Consider the following 25,449-nt stretch of genomic DNA (forward strand, 5'->3'; position numbering starts at 1 on the left):
TTTTAAAAAAAATAAGGTATTGAAAAAAAAAAACCAACATAACCACATTTATCAAGGTTTATTATAATGAATTATTACAATACAAGTTCTTAGTTATTATTTGCTTGATTATATTATCCCTCATTAGAAATTGGATCTTAATATCATTTTTCCATTATTATTGGCCTTGAGTATGTTATCCAACTCTTTCTCTAACCTTTCCATTGCATTAATTGGTAGACAAATAGGAACTACTCTACCTTGTTCTCCTTTAGAATTGGTAAAATGCATATAGACACTCACTCCTGGAATGTCTCCAAGACCTGCTTTTGCTACCCCACCATATACAGCCTTTCCCCATCCAAAGTCCAAATCTTTTAAAGAAGCCTTTGAAATATCTGATACCACAAAAGACCCTGACCTAGTAGAACAAGGTCTTCCTTTAGTTTCCATTAAGTCAATCATTGAGTGCACATACTCCTCAGTTGCTTCATTTTTTGCATTCTTCACTAGCTCTACAGCATAACCTAACGGGCGACCACAAAGTTTTCCAACGGTTGTAACTGCCGCTGGAAAAACAACAGCATTACCATAAAATCCTTCAGGCAATGGAGGATTTAACCTACAACGTGCATTGACGATGCACAACAAACGAATCTCTTCGTTTGAGTTTTTCCACTGAAGTGCCTTTGTGCGGCAACGCCAGAGGCATGCAGTGAGAATCTCGAATGATGTTGATTTAGAAAGATGATGAGGAAGAAGAGCACGGATTGCATATATCTCTTTTGGGCCAAAGAAGAAAGAATGATGTATGAAGTTGCTTTTGGTATCTGGTGGTAGTTGTTGGTATTCTCTATGGATGCATGAAACTTTTGGTGGTTCTCTTGCACATAGTAACTCCCTGCACCACATAGGGAGAATTGAAGGCTCTTTTGCCTCATTTGCTAGTTCTGATAAGGCTTTTAGAAATTGGGAAATTCCACTTCCATCACTCATTGTATGGTTCATGCGAAGAGAAAAGATGAAACCACCACACTTGAGACGAGTTACCTACCATTTTTATGTAATTAAAAAGTCAAAATCTATGGATATGTAACTAAAGCTGGCAATTTGACAAATCTATTAAAAGTTTCATAGTTAGAAATGGCCTAAAAAAGAAGCTCTCCAACACTAAAAAGCCTCAAAAATTTTGTGGGCTTATAGGTCCATTATTTTCGAAAAGTTTTCGATAAAAAATAATTACAAATTTTTTTAAAATTGTTTTAGTTTGAGAAAAAAAATTCGATTTTTTTTGAGAAAATGTTTTTTTTATTTAATTTTTCCCGCAAAATTTTTCTGAGAAAAAAATATTTTTTTAATTTTTTTATATCTTTTGAGAAAAATAAATTTTGAAAATTTAAAAAAAAAATCTAAAAATATTGAAGGCCTATGACCCCCTGAACCCCTCCGTTAAGCCCACAAAAAATAATAAAATAATAAGTTGAGACTTTAAAAAAATTATTTTGATAGAAATTTAATATTTAAGACTTATTAAAAAAACTTTAGTGTTTGAGGTTTTTGGATAGCTCTATATGTAACACTATTTAAAACAAATTAAATGAAGCAAAGAATTGAAGAAAAATATTGCGACATCTATCCCTACCTACATCAATATATTTAATGACCAAAGAAGTACCTAACATTTTTTGATGTATTATCATGATAGAACTTTGTTTAAACATCGTACAATGATTATTATATAAAGAAAAAAGGAGTACAAACGTGTAAAAAAACCTAGTATTCAAATTGATGAAAAGCTTCCATCACTTATAAATACAAGAAACATCAAAGCTTGAAGACTCTAGAGATTATATTTGAACCATAATCCACTTTTTAAATGCAAGTATCGTAATATCTTCATCTACAACACACTTCAGCTCAAAACATATATATATGGATATTTTTAGTGCCTTTTTTATATCTAACTATCTCATTTATCTTTAGATGCAAATAGATCCCACAAATCTCTTTCATATTCTTTTAACTTCTTCAAGGAATCCTTTTTATGTTAGATTGAGAGAAAATCTTGTAAGTCTGTTGAGACTAAGAAAATACAAGTTATAAGCCTCTTGAGGCTAAGAGAATATAGATTGTAAGCTACTGAATGATTTAAATTAAAAGTGCTAAGAATCAAACATTCTCTAAAACATTATATTGAAAATTTAATAGTTGTGAGGAGTGAACTAGTCCACATTGGGTGACACATGATACTTGTTGTATGTGAATTCTCTAACCTTTACTCTTTACATTAAGCATACACGAATTACCATACATCAACTATTTATTCTAAACAACTTTAAGTTGTATCATACACTTTTTTAGAATGTTCTCTATAAGAGAAGATCCTTTAAAAATTATTGTTTTCCATGTGCACACTCAAAAAATGTATTTTACAAAGTTCGTGATTAAAATTTAAGATGGATCACAATTTAAACTCCTTTTCTTGTGAATATTCATTCAATTTCAATGATCAATAGCATAACCATATTATTCACAATAAATCATTACAACGATTAATCATATAATCCAATCAACCTATCAATAGAGATATATAGTCAACACAATAAGAAGAAATAATCACAACAACAACCTATCATCCTATATAATATATTTTGTTCAACTATTTACTTAATAGGGAAACAACATAGGGCAACCTTAGACAGTTGAGAAATGTGACATTCTCGTTCAAGCTATCTGAATCATACACATGAACTAACCTCATTAAACCCACGAGGAAGAAGTAGAGTTGTGTTCCTAAATTAGCTATGCAAAATCTATCAATTTACTTTTAGTTTTTCAAACAAAGACGAAGAGAGTTCAGAATATGTTTGTTGAATAGATATGTGACTCAAATTGATCAGAAGTAGAAACATGGACATAACGAGAATAAAATGAAATGAGTCTTACAATTGTTAAGAAATGTCGTAACAATTAATATATGAACGTAGGTTTAATATAATATGACAATATATGAGTTTTTGTGGACAAAATATCACAACGATTAATATATCAATATATGTTTAATATAATATGACAATATAAGAGTGTTTAGGAACAAAATGGTGTAAACCATGAACATAGATTCAGGAACTCTAGAATGAGTAAAAAGTTATACCAAAATATTGGTCTTGGTCTTGGACTCTTGTCATATTAACATAATTCACATGTAGTCAGAGTTGTCTTGGACTCTTGTCATACTTTTATAAATAAAAATGTATACAGTCAAATAATAAAGAGAACTCAAAAGTACATTTATTGAATGGAGAAAAATGATATGCATATTGGTTGTGATGTCTAATAGGTAGTGGTGGCTAATATATTTCTACCAAGATATATATTGAAAACCATATATAATGAATAATAATCATGTTTTGTGATAGTATGGTTCAGCATGGTGTTAGACACAATTTGCAGGAAAAAGTTAGAAACAATTTGGTCGTCTTAATTATCATTCTATTTTCACCAGTAATAGTCCAAAAATCTTTGTTTGTAGGAAAAAAGACTAATATGTTGTGTGGATTAGCGTCTGAATGGATGTCATAATTCCTCATTTTAATAAGCAATGTATAATTTAAGAAAGATAAGTAGTAATGTTGGGCTTTGGAGAATTTTATACTATGTTTGTATTTTAGTAAGAAAACTTTATCAAAATATTTACACTAAATTAAACATAAATATGATACATAATTAAGAAAAAAATAAACATATCCAGGTTTTTTTTCCAATAACCTTTTTGTCAAAAAATTTTATCACAATACTCAGTTTTCAAAACTATATACTAAAATACTCAATTTTTATACTCACTTATAATTAAATCGCATATGCAAATGGCGACTTCTTTAAGAAAACTCAAGTTTGCAAAGATGACTTCTTTAAGAAATTTTTCAAAAAAAAAATTAATGTTTTTCAAATTATATTATATATATATATATATATATATATATATATATATATATATATATATAATTCATAAAAAAACACAAAAACAAATTTTAAATTACAACAAAGGATATTGGCTCACATATGAAGGTGAAACATTGTAACACAATATTAAAATGCTGAAAATTAAAAAAGATCGTCTAAATTGTACTCGTATTAGAACTGAAATAGATGTTAGAGAAAAAGTGCCAAGAAAATAAAAATTATGTCAGTTAACTAGTCATACAAGAAAACATTGTCCAAATGTTACAGGAAACTCGAGTCAATCTATGTAATTTAAAATTTGTATTTGTGTCTTTTTATGAAAATAAAAATTAATTTTTCTTTTGAAAAATGCCTTAAGTATTGCAAATTCGAGCTTCCTAAAGGAAATCGCCTTTTGCAAAGCATTTTATAAGTGAATATAAAAATGAGGTATTTTGATATATAGTTTTGAAAATAGAGTATTTTAATAAATTTTTTAAAAAAATAAGGTATTGAAAAAAAAAAACCAACATAACCACATTTATCAAGGTTTATTATAATGAATTATTACAATACAAGTTCTTAGTTATTATTTGCTTGATTATATTATCCCTCATTAGAAATTGGATCTAAATATCATTTTTCCATTATTATTGGTCTTGAGTATGTTATCCAACTCTTTCTCTAACCTTTCCATTGCATCAATTGGTAGACAAATAGGAACTACTCTACCTTGTTCTCCTTTAGAATTGGTAAAATGCATATAGACACTCACTCCTGGAATGTCTCCAAGACCTGCTTTTGCTACACCACCATATACAGCCTTTCCCCATCCAAAGTCCAAATCTTTTAAAGAAGCCTTTGAAATATCTGATACCACAAAAGACCCTGACCTAGTAGAACAAGGTCTTCCTTTAGTTTCCATTAAGTCAATCATTGAGTGCACATACTCCTCAGTTGATTCATTTTTTGCATTCTTCACTAGCTCTACAGCATAACCTAACGGTCAACCACAAAGTTTTCCAACGGTTGTAACTGCCGCTGGAAAAACAACAGCCTTACCATAAAATCCTTCAGGCAATGGAGGATTTAACCTACAACGTGCATTGACGATGCACAACAAAGAATCTCTTCATTTGAGTTTTTCCACTGAAGTGCCTTTGTGCGGCAACGCCATAGGCATGCAGTGAGAATTTTGAATGATGTTGATTTAGAAAGATGATGAGGAAGAAGAGCACGAATTGCATCTATCTCTTTTGGGCCAAAGAAGAAAGAATGATGTATGAAGTTGCTTTTGGTATCTGGTGGTAGTTGTTGATATTCTCTATGGATGCATGTAACTCTTGGTGGTTCTCTTGCACATAGTAACTCCCTGCACCACATAGGGAGAATTGAAGGCTCTTTTGCCTCATTTGCTAGTTCTGATAAGGCTTTTAGAAATTGGGAAATTCCACTTCCATCACTCATTGTATGGTTCATGCGAAGAGAAAAGATGAAACCTCCACACTTGAGACGAGTTACCTACCATTTTTATGTAATTAAAAAGTCAAAATCTATGGATATGGATATGTAACTAAAGTTGCTGTCAATTTCACAAATCTATTAAAAATTTCATAGTTAAAAATGGCCTAAAAAAAAAAAGTCTCCAACACTCAAAAGACTCTAAAATTTTGTGGGCTTATAAGTCCACTTTTTCAAAAAAAAAAAAAAATCATTTACTTTTAAAAAAAATTTACAATTTTTTTATTTTTTTCGAAAAGTTTTTGATAAAAAATAATTTACAAAGTTTTTTAAAATTGTTTTAGTTTGAGAAAAAAATTCTATTTTTTCGAGAAAATGCTTTTTTTTTATTTAATTTTTTCCGCAAAATTTTTCTGAGAAAAATTATTTTTTTTAATTTTTTTTATATCTTTTGAGACAAATAAATTTTGAAAATTTAAAAAAAAAATCTAAAAATATTGAAGGCCTATGACCCCTGAACCCCTCCGTTAAGCCCACAAAAAATAATAAGTTGAGACTTTAAAAAAATTATTTTGATAGAAATTTAATATTTAAGACTTATTAAAAAAAATTAAAAAAAAAACTTTAGTGTTTGGGGGTTTTTTGATAGCTCTATATGTAACACTAATTGAATGAAGCAAAGAATTGAAGAAAAATATTGCGACATCTATCGCTACCTACATCAATATATTTAAGAGAAATGTTATTTAAACACAATTTTAAACACAAATACAAACACAACTACCGTATACGTATACGCTATACACATGTATTTGATGGGAAATTCAACAACAAATATAATAACAACTCTAACAGAGCAATATGCAGCGGATAATCAATTTCCCAAACTTGCAAGAATCTGTGAGGAGCAATCAACAAATAATCACAGCAACTAAAATCACCAATCACAAATGACACAATAATTTTTAACGTGGAAAAACCTTCTCAATGTGAGAAGTAAACAACCACGGGACCAAGCTAGTAATAGAGCTCCACTATGATCAAAATATGGGTACAAGAGAGTTTCTAATATGGCACAAATTCGTGCTCAGTAACCAGCCAAAAACAGCAAGGTAACCAGCACAACAATCAGCCAACACAATGAGAAAACAAACATGAAATTGAGAACAAAGTTCAGCAAAAAAAACCAGAAAAACTGCTTCTGTCCGAGTCCAATTTCTCCCGCCTCAGACCTCTGATCGACAAAAACAGCAAGGTAACCAGCACAACAATCAGCCAACACAATGAGAAAACAAACATGAAATTGAGAACAAAGTTCAGCAAAAAAAACCAGAAAAACTGCTTCTGTCCGAGTCCAATTTCTCCCGCCTCAGACCTCTGATCGACGATCCAAACGGTCAGAATGAAGTACCAAGAGTCACGAACCTGCTGTCCAAATTTCAGCCCGATCCGACGGTGAACGAAGGAGAAATCGCGAATCTAGTGCAGCTGCTCTGTTTTATGCGAAAATAGGGTTTGCTCTTCCTCTCTCACTTTTCTCTTTGCCTCTCTCTCTGAATTCAGCTCTTACACGCCCACTAATCTGACCTCTCTCCACTTGGTTAAGTGAGACACATGGACTTGCACATATTGGGCCTTTCTCCACATAGGAAGGGAGCCCAAAACCCAACATATCTCCCCCTCACAACTATGTGGAGGTGACCGCCAAACCGGCGATCTCACAACAAGTTTCAAACTTGCTTCTCGGTAATGCCTTGGTCATCATATCAGCACCATTATCATCTGTATGAATCTTGGCCAATTCCAACAATCCAGCATCCAAAACATCACGTATCCAATGATACCTAACATCAATGTGCTTGGACCTAGAATGAAAGGTTGAGTTCTTACCAAGATGAATTGCACTTTGACTATCACAAAATAGCAAATACTTATCTTGAACAAAACCAAGCTCCTGCAAGAATTTCCTCAACCATAACAATTCCTTGCATGCTTCTGTAATGGCAATGAACTCTGCCTCAGTAGTGGACAATGCAACACACCTCTGCAATCTGGATTGCCATGCCACAGCTCCCCCTGCAAGCTTAATCAAGTAGCCTGAAGTAGACTTTCTGGAATCAATGTCTCCAGCCATATCAGAATCAGTATATCCCACAAGAGTAGGCTTATCACCTCCAAAACAAAGCCTCAAACTGGTAGTACCACGAAGATACCTCAAAATCCATTTCACAGCATTCCAATGCTCTCTACCTGGATTAGACAGAAATCTACTAACTGTACCAACAGCATGTGCAATATCAGGCCTTGTACACACCATTGCATACATTAAACTACCCACAGCAGATGCATAAGGAACTCGTTGCATATCTGATTTTTCAGCTTCATTGGTAGGACTCTGACTAGTACTCAATTTAAAATGAGTAGCAAGAGGAGTACTTACAGCCTTAGCATATTCCATCTGGAACCTCTGTAACAGTCTTTCAACATAGTGTTCTTGTGACAGCCAAAGTTTCTTCTTGTTCCTGTCACGCATGATTCTTATACCAAGAATCTGCTTAGCAGCTCCCATGTCTTTCATGGCAAATGACTCGCCCAATTGCTTCTTCAACCTGTTAATCATGGAAATATTTTTCCCAACAATAAGCATGTCATCAACATACAATAACAAGATAATGAAATCATCATCAGCAAACTTTTTAACAAAGACACAGTGATCAGAAGTAGTCTTCCTGTAGCCTTGCTCACACATAACTGACTCAAACTTCTTGTACCACTGACGCGGGGCCTGCTTCAAACCATATAGACTCTTTCTGAGCCTACACACATAGTCTTCTTTGCCTTTAACAAGAAAACCATCAGGTTGCTTCATGTAAATCTCTTCCTCCAAATCACCATGAAGGAAAGCAGTTTTTACATCCATTTGCTCTACCTCCAAATCAAGAGTAGCAGCCAAACTCAACACAGTTCTAATGGATGACATCTTCACCACAGGAGAAAAAATCTCATTGAAATCAACACCCTTTCTCTGTCTGAAACCTCTCACAACTAATCTGGCTTTATATCTTGAAGATGTAGAATTGTTTTCTTGCTTCACTCTGAAGATCCACCTGTTTTCCAAAGCCTTCTTTCCCTTAGGTAGTTTCACCAAATCAAAAGTGTGATTATCATGCAAAGACTTCATTTCATCTTGCATAGCATCCAACCACTTCTTCTTTTCATCACTCTCCATGGCTTCATCATAACATTCAGGTTCGCCTCCATCAGTCAAGGTAACATAGTCATCAGAAGGATACCTGGTGGATGGTTTCCTCTGCCTAGTAGACCTCCAAACTTGAGCTTGAGGTGGTTCAGGAGCATCACCAAGATCCTCATCTTGTGACATCTCATGTTCTTCTTCAGCATCATCATTAGGAACATCAAAATCATCTCCAAGCTGCTGATCACCAACATCACCATGTTGCTCATCATTCTGAACATTATTTTCAGCAGTATCCAGATCATGTGTAGGCATCCGAACTGGATCAACATCAGACAAACCATTATCAATCTCAGGTGTAGTCTTCTCCATCTTATCAATGTCTTCAATGGTTTGGTCTTCCATGAACTTCACATCACGGCTTCTAACAGCTTTCTTCTCAACTGGATCAAACAGCTTGTAGCCAAATTCATCCTGACCATAACCGATAAAGATGCACTGTCTTGTCTTCCCATCCAACTTGGATCTCTCATCCTTTGGAACATGCACATATGCTTTGCAACCGAAGACACGCAAATGATCATACCTGACATTCTTGCCAAACCAAATCTTGTCTGGCACCTCAGCATTCAAAGCAGCTGCAGGACTCAGATTAATAACATGCATTGCCGTGTACAATGCTTCACCCCAGAAATGCTTAGGCAACTTTGCTTCAGAAAGCATACACCTAACTCTTTCAATCAATGTCCTGTTCATTCTCTCTGCTAAACCATTCAGCTGAGGGGTTTTAGGAGGAGTCTTTTCATGTCTGATACCGTGCTGCTTGCAATAAACATCAAATGGTCCACAATACTCACCACCATTGTCAGTACGAATGCATTTCAACTTCTTGCCTGACTGTCTCTCCACCATAACATGGAACTCTTTGAATTTCTCCAGAACTTGGTCTTTTGTCTTCAAAGCATAGACCCAAAGCTTTCTGGAACAATCATCAATAAAAGTAACAAAGTAAAGTGCACCACTAATTGACTTTACCTTCAACGGGCCACAAACATCAGAATGCACCAATTCAAGCAACTCTGACTTCCTTGAGGAAGGATGTTTCTTGAAGGATACTCTAGTCTGCTTACCAGCCATGCAATGAGAACATTTCTCCAACTCTGCACTCTTTAATCCCGGAAGTACATCCTTTTTAGCTAAACAATTCAGCCCCTTTTCACTGATATGACTAAGCCTGCGGTGCCACAAAGAAGCCTCCATATCCATGGCATTCACACTGTCTTTAGCAACCAATGCTTTAGTCCAATACAGTTTATTAATTTTCTCCCCTCTGGCCACAACTAAGTTACCTCTGGTGAGTTTCCATTTTCCTGAACCAAAGTGATTATCATAACCACCATCATCAAGCATCTGCACAGAGATCAAATTAAAGCGAACATCTGGAGCATGTTTGACTCCTCTAAGCAACAACTGCACTCCCATGTTGGTCTGCAAACAAACATCACCAATACCAACTACCTTGGACACACCATCATTACCCATCTTCAACACTCCAAAGTCACCAGAAGTGTAAGATGTGAAGAACTCCTTCCTTGGTGTAACATGCAGTGTAGCACCACTATCAATAATCCACATGCTCTCATCTGATACAAGATTGACTGAGTCATAGTCACGGAGAATAATCAGATCATCACAAGTAGCAGTAGTAACACGGTCATCATCATCATGATTCTTATCTCTCTGCTTACTGTTATTGTTTTTGCTCTCCCTTTTCCATATGAAACAGTTCCTCTGTATGTGCCCCATTTTGTGACAATAATTGCACTCCACATTCTTGTGTCTGGACTTGGACTTACTTCTGTTGTTCTCTCTACTCGCACTTCTGTTATTCTGTCTATTCCCTTTCGGTTCCTTTCTTTGACTTCGGCCCCTGTTCTCAGTGACAAGTACCTCGGAATGAGATGAAGTACCTTGTGCCTTCCTTCTCATCTCCTCATTAAGAACACTTCCCTTTACACTTTGCAAAGAGACAACACCATCAGAAGCTGAGTTTGTAATTGAAACCCGAAAAGTTTCCCAAGAATCTGGTAGAGTATTCAGTAGCCATAGTCCCAACACTTCATCATCAAATTTGATACCCATACCTGACAATTGATCTAGGAGCCCTTGAAAATCATTTAAATGATCTGAAATAGAAGTCCCCTCCTTGTACCTCAAATTCATCAAGGAGTTCAACAAATACAACTTATTATTCCCTGATTTAGAAGCATACAAAGATTCAATCTTCTTCCACAAGGATCTTGCATGTTCCTCATTAGCAATGTGATTATAAACATTGTCTTCTACATATTGCCGAATAAAACCACAGACCTGCTGATGTTCAAAGCTCCAATCCTCATCAGTCTTGGATTCTGGCTTCTCAGTAGCAAACACAGGAAGATGCAAATTCTTCACAAATAACAGATCCTTCATTTTTCCCTTCCATAAGTGATAATTAGTGCCATTCAAACAAATCATTCTATTTGTATTTGCCTCCATCATTCAAACAAGTCAAACAGCCCCTTAACCAAAGAGCTCTGATGCCACTCTGATGGGAAATTCAACAACAAATATAATAACAACTCTAACAGAGCAATATGCAGCGGCTAATCAATTTCCCAAACTTGCAAGAATCTATGAGTAGCAATCAACAAATAATCGCAGCAACTAAAATCACCAATCACAAATGACACAATAATTTTTAACGTGGAAAAACCTTCTCAATGTGAGAAGTAAACAACCACGGGACCAAGCCAGTAATAGAGCTCCACTATGATCAAAATATGGGTACAAGAGATTTTCTAATATGGCACAAATTCATGCTCAGTAACCAGCCAAAAACAGCAAGGTAACCAGCACAACAATCAGCCAACACAATGAGAAAACAAACATGAAATTGAGAACAAAGTTCAGCAAAAAAAACCAGAAAAACTGCTGCTGTCCGAGTCCATTTTCTCCCACCTTAGACCTCTGATCGACAATCCAAACGGTCAGAATGAAGTACCACGAGTCACGAACCTGCTGTCCAAATTTCAGCCCGATCCGACGGTGAACGAAGGAGAAATCGCGAATCTAGTGCAGCTGCTCTGTTTTATGCGAAAATAGGGTTTGCTCTTCCTCTCTCACTTTTCTCTTTGCCTCTCTCTCTGAATTCAGCTCTTACACGCCCACTAATCTGACCTCTCTCCACTTGGTTAAGTGAGACACATGGACTTGCACATATTGGGCCTTTCTCCACATAGGAAGGGAGCCCAAAACCCAACAGTATTTGTGTTTGTATTTGTGTTTAACATTGTGTTCAAATATCATTGCTCTATATTTAATGACCAAAGAAGTACCTAACATTTTTTGATGTATTATCATGATAGAACTTTGTTTAAACATCGTACAATGATTATTATATAAAGAAAAAAGAGTACAAACGTGTAAAAAAAACCCTATATTTATTAAGCCATATCATGTAGGATTTTACATACTCTTCTTGCCTTCGCCTCTTACTATAAGTCTATATCGTCTTTTTAAAATATATCAAAAAAAGTATGTATTAAATTTATTGTGTCAATTTTATGTGTAGATATTCTAAAAAAATACTATTTATATTTGAATACATTCAATTTAATTTTTTTTTCAAAATAATTGATTAGTATTAGTATTAATAAAAGATATTTTTGGATAAAATAGATTTAAATATGTTTTTAGTCCATGTAAATACAACAATTTAGTTTTAATCACCGTAAAAAAATTTATTTGAATTTCATCTCTGTAATATCGGAAAATTTTATTTTTGATCATTAACGTCAAGTGCACATTACAAAAAAATATTAATTGATAAAGAGAAACGTTGATCAAACATTTAAATATGTTTTTGGTCATTGAAAAATATAACATTCAATTTTAGTCTCTGAAAAATATTTGTTTGGATTTCATCCCTGTAATATCCACAAAAATTATTTTTGGTCCTTAACGTCAAATGAATGTTACAAAAATGTGAGCTGACAAATAGAGAAAAAAATGGACCAATCGTAGCACTCCAATGAGAATATAAATTTAAATATTAAAATAATTTGTATACTTATTTTTATTTGTTATTTATATATTATTTCGGTTAAATTTGTTTAGAATAATTATTTAAATTTGTATTCCCATTGGAGTTTGTATGCTTATTTTATTAGAAATAAGTATACAAATTATTTTTATTTTTTATTTAAACATTGTTTCGGTTAAATTTGTTTAGAATTATTATTTAAATTTGTATTCAACGATTTCTTCTATTTGTCGACTCACATTTTTGTAACGTTTATTTGACGTTATGGACCAAAAATAAAGTTTTTGGATATTGCAGAGATGAAATCGAAGCAAATAATTTTCAGAAATTAAAACTGAAAATTGTTATATATCAAAAACATATTTAAACTTTGGTTCACGTTTCCCTTTGTCAATTAATGTTTTTGTAAAATCTACTTGAAACAGATAAAAATAAATTTTTATGAAATATAAAAATAAAATATAAACAAAAAAATTTACGAGAATTAAAAAGATATTTAAACTGATAATATTTAAATGGACCTAATAGTTTGAAAGGATGCTTATATTAAAGACTATTTTTTTTTTTTGATTGATACTTTATAGGTAGCGAAATGTAATATTGGTACATGACAATAGCCACCCTTTGGAAACTAGCTAATTAAAATTCATTTTCAAGATTAATCACTAATATTATTTTTTGAAAAAGAATCAAATTACGTGGATATAATGTTACATCAGTGTTGCATCGCTCAGTAACATTACCAATATAAATTTTACAATATCTACAAACCTGTATAAGAAGCAAAGGAGAATCAATAATTCCATCTGATCCTGGAACATTATAAAGCAACTCATCAAAACAAGGAAATGGAGGAACAAAATTGTTGTCAAAATCATCAAGTGTGACATCAGCATCAGCCTCAATGAACATGACACCTTCTCCATTACAATTCACCATTAGTTTTCCATTAGAACATTCCATAAGTCTTCCAGCAAAAGGATAATAAAACACAAGTGTTTTAGAGAGTGCTTCTCTTATGACTTGAACAGGGTCTTTTCCTAGCATTGATGGATTGTAACGATACAAAAATATAAGTGGAACATGGTAACGAAATCCAAGTTGGTCATCTATGTTTGATAACAATTTAAGTTCATTAGGAGTAGGGTTAGATGGTTTCACTAGCTCATGTTTGTGTCTTTTCACTTTAAAGACCATTGATGAAATTTTTAGAACCATGTTGATTTAAATTGAGTTGATGTGTAAAAATGTGGAAGTATGGAGTTATTATTTATAGTTGATGTACTATTCTTATTTTTCACGTTTATTTTATGTTAGACTAGACATGATAAAAAGGTGACACAGAAGCAACTTTTGTTTCTTCCATCCTGCATTCGATTAGTTAGAGAAAATTTGTCTCCGTCCTTATTTTTAATGGGTGTAAAATTTAAATCCGCATCTTGCTCGCGGCGAGGTTTACAATAATAAAATTAAAAATATTAAAATCATATTTTTTAAAGAGAGAAAATTATAACTTTTAACATTGAGAAAAATATTAAATATATTAAATATATTAAATATATATATATATATATATATATATATATATATAATTTAAAAATGACAATAATAATACTAGCGGAACAGGTTTGGGTGCGGGATAGATATCAACACTCTCAAACTCATCATCGCTCTCGAGTTTTAATTTCAAAGAAAATTTGCACCCGCATCAAATCAAAGTGGATATTCTCTGCCGAAATTAAAACGGGTTCGATGGAAATGTACGCGTGCAAGTTGTGTTGTCGTCCCTATGTTTAACAATAGAAAAGTTATAGGCTTATAGGCTTTAGCGATATTTCTCACTCATTCAACACTCCTAACAAATAAATAGAAACATATTATATCTTAATATCTTTTATTTTTGATAATATATATAGAAACATATCAAATGAGAGAATTTTATAATGAGAGTCTGATATGAATAACTCTTAGTTATTGATATAAATGGTTAAGACCAAAACAAAAATGATGTGTCTTTTTTAAGTGGTCATGTGACACTTTTAATCATATATAATTGTATAGTCAAAATTTAATTATTTCACCCTCTCATATGAATATTTCTCTCACGTGATAGATCCCTATATATATATGAGATATTAAATTATACTCGTAGAATTATATTACACTCATTCAATAACATCGTATCGAATAAATATTTTTAAAATCAATAATTCGATGATAAATTTTGACATTAATGTATAGTTATTTTCTTTGTCATCATGATACATTAAGGTTAAAGTTTAATAGTGTAATCATATATTATAAATATGATATTAACGATTATAAATTAATATCAAAATTTATAAATATGATATTAACTTTCAATCCAAGAATTGATTTAAAAAAATATTTATTCAATACAATACAATGTTACTAAATTAATATAACACTTTAGGCGTAACACTTTATAAATATATATTTAACCACCAGAAAACTCCAAGTACCATACCAAAATTAATGCGAACATATTCCCTAATGGTCCCTCCAACCATTAATTCCTAGCTCTATGTGTTACAATTTCAAACATATTCTTAAAGTTTCTTGAAATGTTTTTCCGTTGCATTAATTTTTATTGATTTACCATTGAAATTCTTTAGATACATAACTTTTGTTGATAAACATAATCATCTTAGTAAACTTAAACTTTATGCTCTTAAATGTGTTTTTTTAAGTAATGGTTTTGAAGAATTGCAGAAGAGTATGAAAAACATGTGTGAGGGTTGTGGAGTGAAAAGAAAGAAGGAGTACTCTGTGGTAAAGAAAGAGATATGGGATACTAAAAAATAATGGTTTCAATGGACTTACAATTAACATCCGATTTCGATCGAATAAACCAAATTAAACTCGATTTTTTAACTATTTTTAACCTAACATCTAACTGTATCCGGAAAGTTATACTCATTTTTGGTCGATTTTATCGGATTCTAGGAGGGTATCGGGTTTTTGTTCACCCTACGATAATGTAAAATTGGCCCAATGAAATTTATAGATCCATTCAGTCTTACATTTTTAAAAGTTTGGTATGATTTATTAGTTAATTTAAAAGTCTATTTAATATTAACTTCTTTAAATAAATAATTTTATTTTTTCTTATAATCTATTTTAGTATCTAAACTGACATTAAAGAGAATTTAACATTATTTATATATATATATATATATATATATATATATAATATTATGCAAATGTCAACTGTGTCCATATAATATTATGCTGCAATGGTCTGAATTTTGTGAGAAAAGGTATATGTCGTTACAAAATTTTGTTATATTTCAAATTAAACTCCTATGTGAGTGTTTTCCGCCACATATTCAAATAATTTTTTTCTTTAACAATTTTGTGACGGTTTTTTAGCCGTCACAAAAGTTACAATAAACCAAAACGAATATTTTTTATTTGTGAGGTTTTTTCGGTCATTTATAACAAACAATTTGAATTACAATATTTATGAGTTTTTTTATTAGTAATTTGTGAGTTTTTCAGTCACAAAATCTTTTTTAAGTTGATCCTAAATCAATATTATTCTTGTAGTGATATATATAAATATAATAAGTAAACATTGAAATGTGCAAATCAAAATTACAAAAAAATTATACAATGTATTTATCAATTCGAATATGTGGTGGTACCCAGCATCCCGCACCTCCAACAAACTTAAGGGACCAATCAATTAAAAAGTAGGAGAAGGTTCTAATTCTTGTAAGAATTATAAAAAATCTATATTTTTTTACATATTCAACTATAAGGGCAAATAATTTATAAATTTAGAATTTTAGGCTTAAAAATTTAAAAGAAAAAACCCTGAACTCCTCAAACTTTGTTAAATTTTTATTATATAATTCTCTACACCACATATTTTTTATTATACAATTTATTTTGGTTAAATAGCACTTACAGTCTCTTAACTTAATTTCAGTTAACGTTTTAATCTTTTATCTTTTTTTTTTCTTTTCGATTTGATCCGTTATTTTAACTTGAAGTGACAATTTGATCTTTTATGTTTTAAAATATCAACAATGTTATCATTTTTTTTCTTACAAAAATTCAAAAAATTTATCAAAATTTTCAAACAAACCCATAAAATTAATTATCATCTTCAATATATGCAAATTCATCAATTTAACACATGAATTTGATGAATAGTAATGGAGAAGGTGTCATGTTCAATATTTTTATCACAAAAGTCCAATATTTGATGAATATTTTTATCCAATATTTTTATTCTTTATTTGATGAATTTAATGTTGTTGGAGATGAAAATATGAGTTTATTTAAAGATTTAAGTTATGAATTTGATTAAATTTGCGTTATATTAAAGATTATAATTATTATTTTTTATTTTTTTTTGAAAATTTTATATTTTTCTTGATTTTTTGTAAAAAAAGGATAATATTGTTGATATTTTAAAACATAAAAGATTAAATTATCACTTAAAATTAAAATAAATAACCCAAATAAAAAAAGATAAAAAATTAAAACATTAACTAAAATTAAATCAATAGACTACAAATATTATTTAACCATTTATTTTTTAGTATAAAAAAATTGATGCTCTGAAAATTTGAGGCTCAATACTCATTCACACACCGTAAACATACTTAAGGCCACCACTGCTGAAGATTAAAAAATAGATTTTAAGTTACAATTACCTTCAAATTATTATCCTTTATTAAATATTGGACTTTAATATCATTTCTTCACTATTATTGGTCTGGCGTATGAAATTAACCTCTTTCTCAAATTTTTCCATAACATCAATTGATAGACAAATTGGAACAAAACATACCATCCTCTCCTTTATAATTGGTAAAAGGCATATAAAAAACTTGAATAAAAAATATTGAAAAAAAAAATATGTGACACGTGTCTCTACTTACATCAATATATTTAATGATATTTAATGACAAAGAAGTACATAAAATTTGTTCCTTTATGAGGCTGATTAAGGATAGAATAGGTTTCAAAGCTAAAAAAATGCTGATATAGATTCTTATAAATCACTTATGAAAGAAGTCTTCACATCAATAGTAATAATTAATTACATTGTGAATGTGAACCAACTTCTTATATAACATAAAAATCTTATATAATATTTTCAAATTTTATGATACAGTTGCAGGGTTTATACAAATGCTCCCATGGAAAAGTTACCTTAATAACAAATTGTTTTTCCTCTCTTATTTTAAGGATTTGGAAATTTATGCAATTATTGTGTCCAGATTAATTATTTTTATAATAGATAATAATTAATTATTAGGAACTATTATTACTTAAATTATGGTCAATTTATATTAAACACTAATGACATGATGAATATGAGTTGGGTCATTCTTGTTGGAATTAAGAACTAGTCGAGGAAACAACTAATTGCTTTCAACCATAAGAAAGTTACAAAATTAGACACTAATCTGGTTGATTACTCTCCGTTTTTGTTTATGAACGATTCTTATGAATTCTGTTACAGTGTTACTTACTTCCGTAACCTAATCGTCACACTCATTCTATTTCATTTCAGTTATAAAATGACACTTAAACCTAACCTTACATTTCTTCATCTCCATTTTCGAACCTTCAATTCAACGAAGAACAAACCATGATGCTTTTTCACAGATCAAAAAAACTTCCACTCTCTGCATTCTCTTCAATTTTCTCCAATGTCAAAATCAAAAATAAATTTCACAATCCATTCATATCTGAATCCACTAGATTCTACTCTGTGGAACCTGAAGAAATTCCAAGTGGTTTCATCGCTGGTTTAAAGTGGAAATTCGAAAAACACGAAACCGTTCCGTTCACAAACCGAACGCGTTTCATTCTTCCAACGATTTCCTTCGAGAGAAATAGAGGTCAAGAAGAGTTTGAAGAAATTAAGAAAGGTTTCGAAGGGAGGACATTGGATTCAACGCATCCAGATTGTGTTAGGGTTTCAACGATTGTTGATAAAATTATTGATGCATTGAATAAAGAGGTGAAGAAAATGAGGCCTGCTGAAGAGATTACTTTTTTACGCCGAATTTGGTTGCGTTTAATTCGAAGATCGCCGCCTTCTACGGCGCATTTGGATGGATTGAATTGGGAGGTTTTGGTTGTTCGTTATCCTGATGTTGCTTGTGACTGTTACCCTGGTGGGAAGTTTGTTATGTCTAATGCTTTTTTTGAGCATTTTGGAAATGATTTTGAGATTGCAACTTGTATTACTCATGAGGTATTTGATGATTTTACTTTGCCTATAAACTTTTGTTTTTAAGATTATTAATGTCTCCCTCCCTAAATATAAAACTTTACTCTTGAAAAGAGAGAGATTAGTTAATGGTTTTATTGTGGTAAGATTTAATATAATTCAAGGTAAGTTAAGAAAAAAAAATAATTAACGCAGTTGAAAAAGTGAAAAAGGTCTAATAAAAAGAGACAGAAAAATCTCAACAAGGTTTTATGTTTAAGGACAGAGGTGGCATATGATTTTAAATTGTTGTTGTAGGTTTGGTTACGTCCCAAATCTTGATATTGGCGCAAAATGCAGCTCTACATTATGTAGCACTGACGTAGATATGGATACAATTTTGATATTAACACATAGTCACCGGTATTTAGAAAATTGAAGTGATTTAATGTAATAACGTGTTTGTGTGTGTTATGTAGGTGTTAGAAACTAATACGTGTCATATTTGATAAGACTTCCAACTAAGGTGTTAATGCTATATAGACTTAGGCTGCAATTGCGGTTGCTATAATCTGATCGCAACTGTGGTTGTAGAACCTAAGCTAGAACTATAGTTTATTGAATAATGTTTGGAAGACACTCTTTAACACATTTTTCAACACTCTATCTTTAATTGGTTAACATCCAAATGGGTTCCTCCAACTTCATATGGAACCCTCATGGTTTTGTGGGATCTATGAGAATTATAACCAATAAAAGAGATTGTGTTAGAAAGTGTGTTAGAGTGTATCTTGCTAGCACTCTTGTTTATAAGTTGCTAATTTTTGCTAATGATAATAAAGAGTTATTTGTTGATTTTGGTTTTCTTGTTAATTAGATTGCGCATATTGTGGCCCGACACGGTGCCGAAAGGTTTACAAAGACGCTGTCGATTATGGCATTGCAAAGTTTGCTTAATCAATCTGTCATAACTTATTTTATCAAAGCCTTTCAAGAACGAATAACCAGACGGTATGATTAACTCATTATCTCTCTTTCTAATCAATTTATTTTGTGTTATTCTTTAGTTGTATTAGATTCATTTCGTTGATAGAGATTCTTAGACACATGCCTCGGCAACAAAATAAAGTTATAGCTTGTTTGGTTCTGCGTTCAAACTAAAATCTCGCGTCCCAATGCCGTTTTTACCTTGATTTTGCGAAGCTAGATATTTCAAATTCTGTCTCACCACGTAGCTGTGTCCAATCCACCGCCAGGACAAACACCCGCTTAAAAGTTGTAAACACAACATTAAAAATTAAGATAGAATGAGTTAGAGATATGCAGAGACATATGCAGGAGATGATAGAGATATAAACAAGAGGATACACTGAATGATATTTTGCTATGGTTCACATTAGTAACAAAACCACAGTACCATTCTTTTGCCAGTCATTCATCAATCGAACACAGATTTGTTGTTCGCACGTGCGGGCACTTCGATTATCATTAGGGTCTGTTAGTCTATACCAACATGAAGATCGTAAACATAGAAGATCCAAACAGGCTTAATATAAGCAGCGTACTTGCATTCGAAAACAGTTTCTTGATCCGTGTAGCCATTCCTATTTAAATGTTACTTTTGTGTCATGTGTTCTTCCGTTTGTTTATACTAATTGTTTTTCCTTATAGGTTCATGAACTGTGTGACCTTAACTTGTCTATGGATTCAACAATATCAATCTTTTAACATTCTATTATGATTATCTAACCATGATTTGACATGGTTTCTTTGGTTCATTTTGAATTGCACCTTAACTTGGAGTACTGACTTAAAATACTGTGTTGCATGCTTGTTTGGATTGATTTATTTGAGTTTATCTACTGACATAAATACTTGTGATATTGTTTCAGAGAACTTATGAAAACAGTTTCTGACATGATTATAAGTGTTTTTCAGCTCATTTTCATAAGTTCTACAGGATAGGTTATGAAAACAAATTATGTCTTATATGAAAATAATTTGCCTTTATTTTATCTTTTATTATAGAAATGACTTATAGTTAAGTACTTTTATGATAAATGTTTATACTACTTAATTAAGATATTTATCCAACCGAATTTATTCACAATTTGCAGGCATGAAATGGAAGCTGATTACATTGGGCTTCTACTAATGGCATCAGCTGGCTATGATCCCCGAATGGTCCCTAAAGTCTACGAAAAGATGGGAAAATTTGACGAGGCTAAAAGTGTGCCCACAAGTGCTACTCATCCATCAGGAGCAAAAAGAGCCAAAGCATTGGCTCAACCTAAGATAATGGAAGAAGCTCTTATTATATATAAGAATGTAAAAGCAGGATTTGTGGTTTGATGATTTCATTCTGTAGAAGCAGGCTACACATTCAGCATTTCACAAACTACAAAGTTGTGCTAATGGTTCTTCAGTTCTAAGTCTGTTATTAAGCAATGGCAACAAGCAGTGTCTAATTCTAATTGTGTAATCGTGCAAGTTTGAATATTAAAACAACTAAATGACAACAAGAAACTGTTTTTATTGCTTTTAACATAATCAAACCAAGAAAAAACTAAATGACAACAAAACTTCATTGTGAAGCATAGTAGTATGATAGAAGCACCTCCTACCAAATGACAACAGCCTCCAATGCAGGACAAAATTTTAACCAAACCCACATCAATTGACTCATTAATGACTTCCATTAAACTTACTATCATTAACAAAAGAACCACAAAAATGCATATCTAGCTATCCTGCAAAAAAATTGTCCTCTACCGTCTTCCTTTTCATACCAAAAAATGTCAACTTGACTTCCATCCAAAATGACATGACCTAAAGATAGAGAATTCGAATTGTATTCAAGAGGATGTTGATATGATTAGAAAATCAAACATAATTCAAGTTTATAATTCTACAAGAGCATAATTGATAGACATATTACAAAAATATTCACTCTAAAAATTTGAGAGCTTGACCTCCTCCTTTCCAATAACCACTCATAGTTGAAGAAGAGATAACCTTCTTAAATACAAACACATGAAATATTAGATATATCTTAATATACATTTTTAGAAATAATGAAAACACTTTTGATATTTTTATTATTTCTAGAAAATATAAACAATTGTTTACCTTATAATATATTTTTCCTCCTTATCAAAAGGTAAACAGACCCTAAAGTTTCCAAATAACATTTTATCATACAATTAAAAAATTCATGGACGACGAAAAAAAAAATATCAAGGAAGAAATTAAGTTATAGACAAGTAATTAATCTAACAAATTATAGAGAACTTGAATCTTGTGGAATTTCTTTTGCGTCTATTTTACTATGGAAGAAAAATGCAGGTTCTTGGGGAATTGGCAATTCAATGAAGTGATTGTTGAGATATGAAACAATTGCTAACATTGTTGGGCTTGCATTAAGGAACTGCTGAACGCATAATAAACCAATTTGAATGCATTTAATGACTTCAATTTCACAATAACTTCCTTTAATATTTGGGTCTCATTTTCGAAGATAATTTTGTAATTAATCCCTCACTAAATTTGTTTGCTTGGTACAAATTAGCAGCTAAATTTGCCGTAACAAATTCCTGATTTTCTTGTAAAACTTAGGATAATATTATATAAACTAAATACCACTCGTGGTCCCTTAATTTAATTTCAGTTAACATTTTAGTCTTTTATCTTTTTTTTTTCTTTCCGATTCGGTGTTTTATTTTAATTTTAAGTGACAATTTAATTTTTTGTTTTAAAATATCAATAACGTTATCATTTTTTTTACAAAATTCAATATTTCATAAAATTTTTTAACCAAAACCCATAAAATTAATTATATTCTTTAATATAAAACAAATTTCATCAAATTCGTAACTCAAATCTTCAAATAAACTCATATTTGTCATTCTTTATTTGATGTTGTTAGAGATGAAAATATGAGTTTATTTAAAGATTTAAGTTATGAATTTGATGAAATATTATTATATTGAGGATGATAATTAATTTTATGGGTTTGTTTGAAATTTTTGATGAATTTTTGAAAAAAATAAGGATAACATTGTTGATACTTTAAAACATAAAAGATCAAATTGTCACTTAAAATTAAAATAAATGACCGATTGACCAAATCGGGAAAAAAAAAAGATAAATGACTAAAACGTTAACTGAAATTAAGTTAAAGAAATATATGTGGTATTTAGCCTATTATATATATATATATATATATGCAATGCGAGTTGGACAAATTGAATATGCACTAAATATGAGATACATTAGCTAGAACAAAATATAAATTATGATAAGTATAAAAACAAATCCGAAAAGATTAAAACAAAATTAGAGGTGGCACACTACTAGCAAAATCGGAATTGGAGATGGAAATAATTTCTCTCTAAATTTAACAAATTATGTCATTAAACATTGTAGAGACGGAATTGGAGACATACCTGTTTCCGCAATTGACTTTTACGTCTCTAAGACGTTAGAGACGGACTTTACCATTCATCTCTAATCAAAGCCATAATACGTATGTCTCTATAAGAGAGGGATATATTATCAGTCTCTATTAAAAACAGTCATTTCCATCTCTAATGAGATTTATTTTTGTCTCGCACATCTGTCTCTAGCTTATCACATTTCGTTTTTGTTTAAAAGAGCTTTAAATTCTACCTCTAATATATGAATAATTTTTTTTTATTAATCTCTCACAAATTCATCTCTAATTCTTTTCTACCTAAATATATAAGTATCAATTTTAAAATATTGAATTTCATACTCTTTCTCTCTCTCTCTCTCTCTCTCTCTCTCTCCCTTTCTCTCTCTCTCTATATATATATATATGACACTAAATTTCCACAAAAATTATAATTAGATCAACACCAATTTAACAATAATATCATAAAAGTTGATATAATTCTTTCGCACAAAAAACATTAACAATACATACATACAATCAAACTATATATTTGTCCAAAACATAACAAATAATATTTGATTTAACAAAATATCTAAATGAAAGTAATCAATGCATAAGATTATCTGGGCTGGACTGCTTTTAAAAAACATTTGCCTTGTGGCTGGGTTTTTTTAATAAATTGGCCTTTTTTTTTTTTTTTTGGCAAGTGACTTTTTGTGTATTTTAAATTTATATATTAATATATAATATAAAATTAATAATATTAATATATAATATAAAAATAATAATATAAATCGATCGGGTTCGGGTATCGGCGGATCCAAATTACTCATCCGAACCCGACCGTATAAACCCATATGAACCCTTATTTTTCACCCGCTTAACCCATCAACACGAGGAAACCCGTCCGCAAATTTAAATTTAAGTAAGCTTTTGTAAAAATCATTTTTAAAAATCTAAAATCAAATTTATTTTAAAAATATCTTAAACAAAAGACTTAGTATATATTGTTAATAATTATTATTCAACCCCCAATAAAAAAAGTACTCATTTATCATTTTGAAGTCACATCATTTTTTTTAATTTTGTCTTATAAAACTCAGTACATATAAATCAATTATCCTTACTCATTAAACCATGTACAAATGAAGAGAGAAAAATAGTTGTTTGGACTAAGTTAAAAGATTTAAACATAAATCACTAATTTAAACTCAATTTGTTAACAAAACTAATTTTCAAACTAAAGATCATTTAACACTTTAGATCATTTAACATTTTCAAACTAAAGATCATTCAAGACCGGAAGAACATTCAAAGGAAATGACAATAAAAGGAAATAGCAGTATTTAATGACCCTGAGATTGCACCGGAAGAATATCTCCTCCTGGGTTCTCATTTCCGGCGACATTGTTCCAGCAGTTTCCGAGAAAGCTTGTTACCCGGTTGAAGCAGTTTGCGAAAAAGGTTGTTACCGGGGTGAAGATGAAATTAAGTCTTGTGTCGTTCTCGAATAGAGTGGTAATGTTATGCAAAACCTCCAAAGTTTGGCATAGTATCATTTTCCATTAAAAAATAACAATGATACCAAAAGGGGGAAAACACGTGAAAAAAGTAGTCAGAATAAAATGGCAATCGGAACATAGCATGCTAAATGCCAATCCAGAGACTACAGCGTTAAATAATGCATCCATTAAATTTCTCCATGGACAAAGTACTCATCATCATGATGAAGGACCAGGTAAGGACTTTGAAAATCACATTCAAAAACGCTTTGTTATGCTCGAAGAGGTTTGGGTTTGAAAATACCATAACAAGAAAGGAACCCATAATGTAATAAAAACTTGTGCTTAGTAAAATGAACTTTTGAAAGCGCTCACTATCCTGGTTGTTGGGAGGCATGGTGTGAATAGAAAGACGATTGTGAGTGACAATGAAAACAGTGACAGAGACGAACAGCTATTTAAGATGTAAAACCGGCCCAATCCATGTGTTTGATGTTTTGGCCCAATTTCGTCTATATTTTAAATTGGGTACGTCGGGTTCTGGTAGATCGGGTGTCGGTTATGTATGCGCGGATAAAAATGGGATGGATTTTATTGGATTTTTTTTGCTTTTTTTTTTTCATTCTAAATTATTCAGTTTTTTTTGCTTTTATTTAAGAAAAAAAATCTGCT

At 31.2% G+C, this 25,449-nt stretch overlaps 3 protein-coding genes across 3 annotated transcripts; 1 reads left to right on the plus strand and 2 right to left on the minus strand.

The window, feature by feature from the left end:
* Positions 1-2,740, minus strand: LOC101505651 (benzyl alcohol O-benzoyltransferase-like). Its single transcript, XM_027330407.2, has 2 exons — positions 2,663-2,740; positions 1-1,029 (listed from the first exon to the last, which is right to left on the minus strand). The coding sequence occupies exons 1-2, from the start codon at positions 2,738-2,740 to the stop codon at positions 124-126; spliced, it is 984 nt and encodes a 327-aa protein (XP_027186208.1). The 3' UTR covers positions 1-123.
* Positions 2,741-4,453: 1,713 nt separating this feature from the next.
* LOC105852931 (13-hydroxylupanine O-tigloyltransferase-like) lies at positions 4,454-13,890 on the minus strand. Its single transcript, XM_073370855.1, is given in 3 exon segments — positions 4,454-5,046; positions 5,049-5,442; positions 13,434-13,890. Coding segments are annotated over 3 exon segments (1,350 nt in total). The 5' UTR covers positions 13,881-13,890; the 3' UTR covers positions 4,454-4,537.
* Positions 13,891-18,028: 4,138 nt separating this feature from the next.
* LOC101502318 (mitochondrial metalloendopeptidase OMA1-like) lies at positions 18,029-21,335 on the plus strand. Its single transcript, XM_004514132.4, has 3 exons — positions 18,029-18,906; positions 19,739-19,872; positions 20,979-21,335. The coding sequence occupies exons 1-3, from the start codon at positions 18,295-18,297 to the stop codon at positions 21,211-21,213; spliced, it is 981 nt and encodes a 326-aa protein (XP_004514189.1). The 5' UTR covers positions 18,029-18,294; the 3' UTR covers positions 21,214-21,335.
* The last annotated feature ends 4,114 nt before the right edge of the window (positions 21,336-25,449 follow it).

This window comes from Cicer arietinum, chromosome 7, assembly GCF_000331145.2.
Source record: "Cicer arietinum cultivar CDC Frontier isolate Library 1 chromosome 7, Cicar.CDCFrontier_v2.0, whole genome shotgun sequence".
NCBI classification, from domain to species: Eukaryota; Viridiplantae; Streptophyta; class Magnoliopsida; order Fabales; family Fabaceae; genus Cicer; species Cicer arietinum.

What these genes read in the sequence shown, in the direction of transcription:
- LOC101505651 (XM_027330407.2), bottom strand. Translation starts at nt 2,740, where the DNA reads ATGAGGTTAGTTCATGTGTATGATTCAGATAGCTTGAACGAGAATGTC. An exon ending in ACTGTCTAAGGTTGCCCTAT is followed by an intron (nt 1,030 to 2,662) that starts GTTGTTTCCCTA and finishes TAAAAATGGTAG; the next exon opens with GTAACTCGTCTCAAGTGTGG.
- LOC101502318 (XM_004514132.4), top strand. Translation starts at nt 18,295, where the DNA reads ATGATGCTTTTTCACAGATCAAAAAAACTTCCACTCTCTGCATTCTCT. An exon ending in CAACTTGTATTACTCATGAG is followed by an intron (nt 18,907 to 19,738) that starts GTATTTGATGAT and finishes CTTGTTAATTAG; the next exon opens with ATTGCGCATATTGTGGCCCG. An exon ending in CAAGAACGAATAACCAGACG is followed by an intron (nt 19,873 to 20,978) that starts GTATGATTAACT and finishes CACAATTTGCAG; the next exon opens with GCATGAAATGGAAGCTGATT.